Raw genomic sequence first — 1,494 nt, forward strand, 5'->3', positions numbered from 1 at the left:
TGAAAACGGAATGAAAAAAAAAAAAAAACAATATGCAGAAAGTGCGTCATTTTCTGCCAGCTGCTGCGGCGGCTCGGCCCCTGCGGTCGGCGAGGTAGGCCGCCCGCCCGACAGGCGCTCGCAGCCGGCGGCCTACCCCGCGATCCGCAGGCGTCAGTGGCGGCAGCGGCCTTCTTATACGGGTCATCCGTTGAGATGCTTTTTATGAGGTATACGTTGGCCCACCAAGCGAGGCTCATATCTAAATAATGACATTATTTAACATTTTGTACACGCTATTACGAGAGTGATTCCACTAGAAAATGTGACTCACGTTGATGATCATTTTATCAATGATTTCCAGCATTTCTGCAAGACACTACATTTATTTACAGTCATTCAATATCGTGACCGTGATACAAGCGTCCCGCATCTTGAAGATGATGTAATTTGACCGCGATCTTGAGTGAGAGCATAAGCTTGGGATGAGCAGGCCACTCCGTCACGGTAAAAACAATGTCCTTTTTTTTTAGGAAAAAGGAAAAACTTTGAGGAACTCCACTGTTTGAGAAAGAGTCCTCCGATCTCGCCTCAGATTTTGAGGAATCTTCTCAAAATATGAGGAAAAGTGCCAGGAGGAGACCCCCTCAAAATCTGAGGAGTTTTTGTCAAACCAGGGGAGTTCCTCAAAGTTTTCCCTTTCTCCTCAAAAAATGAGACATCGTTTTTACCGTGCGTCTTTCGCTTGGCCTAGCCGCCGCCCCCCTCCTCCGTGCCCCCGCTTACCTTGTCCAGCCCCGTGAAGGCGACACCCAGCCAGCGGCCGTCCTTGAAGAAACCCAGGGTGCCAGCCACGCCGTCGAAGAGGACGCCGATGGTCGTGGACTCGTTCTGCGGGAAGGGCTCCGTGTACGGCGACCACAGGCCGCCGTGCCAAACCACCCCCTTGTGCGACAGTCCCCACCCATGTTCGTCCTCACCTGAAAAGAAATGCAAAGTAAAACATAAAGGGTTAGAACTTTTGAAAAATTGAAGATAAAATAAAATGAGTGTGTGTGTTTGGGGCAAGTGACCCCTCTAGCGCAGGCGACGCGCACGCTCTGACGACACATAAACCTAAAGGGACGGTGAGGCCATGCTTTATGGGTGGGAAGGGTAGGGGCGTTTTGATCTAAAAGACCAGCGTGCCCCCCCCCCCCCCCCCACAGCGCCATGCGACGCCGAGGCGATCCAAATCAAGTCGCCCATGTTGGCCACGGCGGCTGCTAGGTCGGGCTGCGCCCGCGCTGCTGTGCCCGGCTCGCCTCTTCATCAGGCTATTTGAAATTTTAATGTTTTGCATGGCATATTACTTGTGGACTGTTCCCTCGCGCTAGCTGCTTGTGTACACAAAAAATCAGGGCTGAGCGAGAGCGCCACCCGGGCACCACCACCGCCGCCGCTGGCAGAGGCTGGCAGAGGCGGCGCTGTGCGCCGGCTGCGGCGTGGCGGGGCGGGGCGGGGCGTGGCGGGGCG

At 54.4% G+C, this 1,494-nt stretch overlaps 1 protein-coding gene across 1 annotated transcript in view; it reads right to left on the minus strand.

Annotated features, from left to right (window-relative positions):
- Positions 1-729: 729 nt before the first annotated feature.
- Positions 730-1,494, minus strand: part of LOC113209263 (SPRY domain-containing SOCS box protein 3) — a 72,938-nt gene continuing 72,173 nt past the window's right edge. Inside the window, exon 3 of the mRNA XM_052273306.1 lies at positions 730-959. Within this exon, the coding sequence (XP_052129266.1) occupies positions 730-959 (230 nt within the window). The remainder of the gene's footprint in view (positions 960-1,494) is intronic.

The sequence above is a fragment of the Frankliniella occidentalis genome, unplaced genomic scaffold (genome assembly GCF_000697945.3).
Source record: "Frankliniella occidentalis isolate FOCC.00 unplaced genomic scaffold, Focc_3.1 Scaffold7, whole genome shotgun sequence".
NCBI lineage: Eukaryota > Metazoa > Arthropoda > Insecta > Thysanoptera > Thripidae > Frankliniella > Frankliniella occidentalis.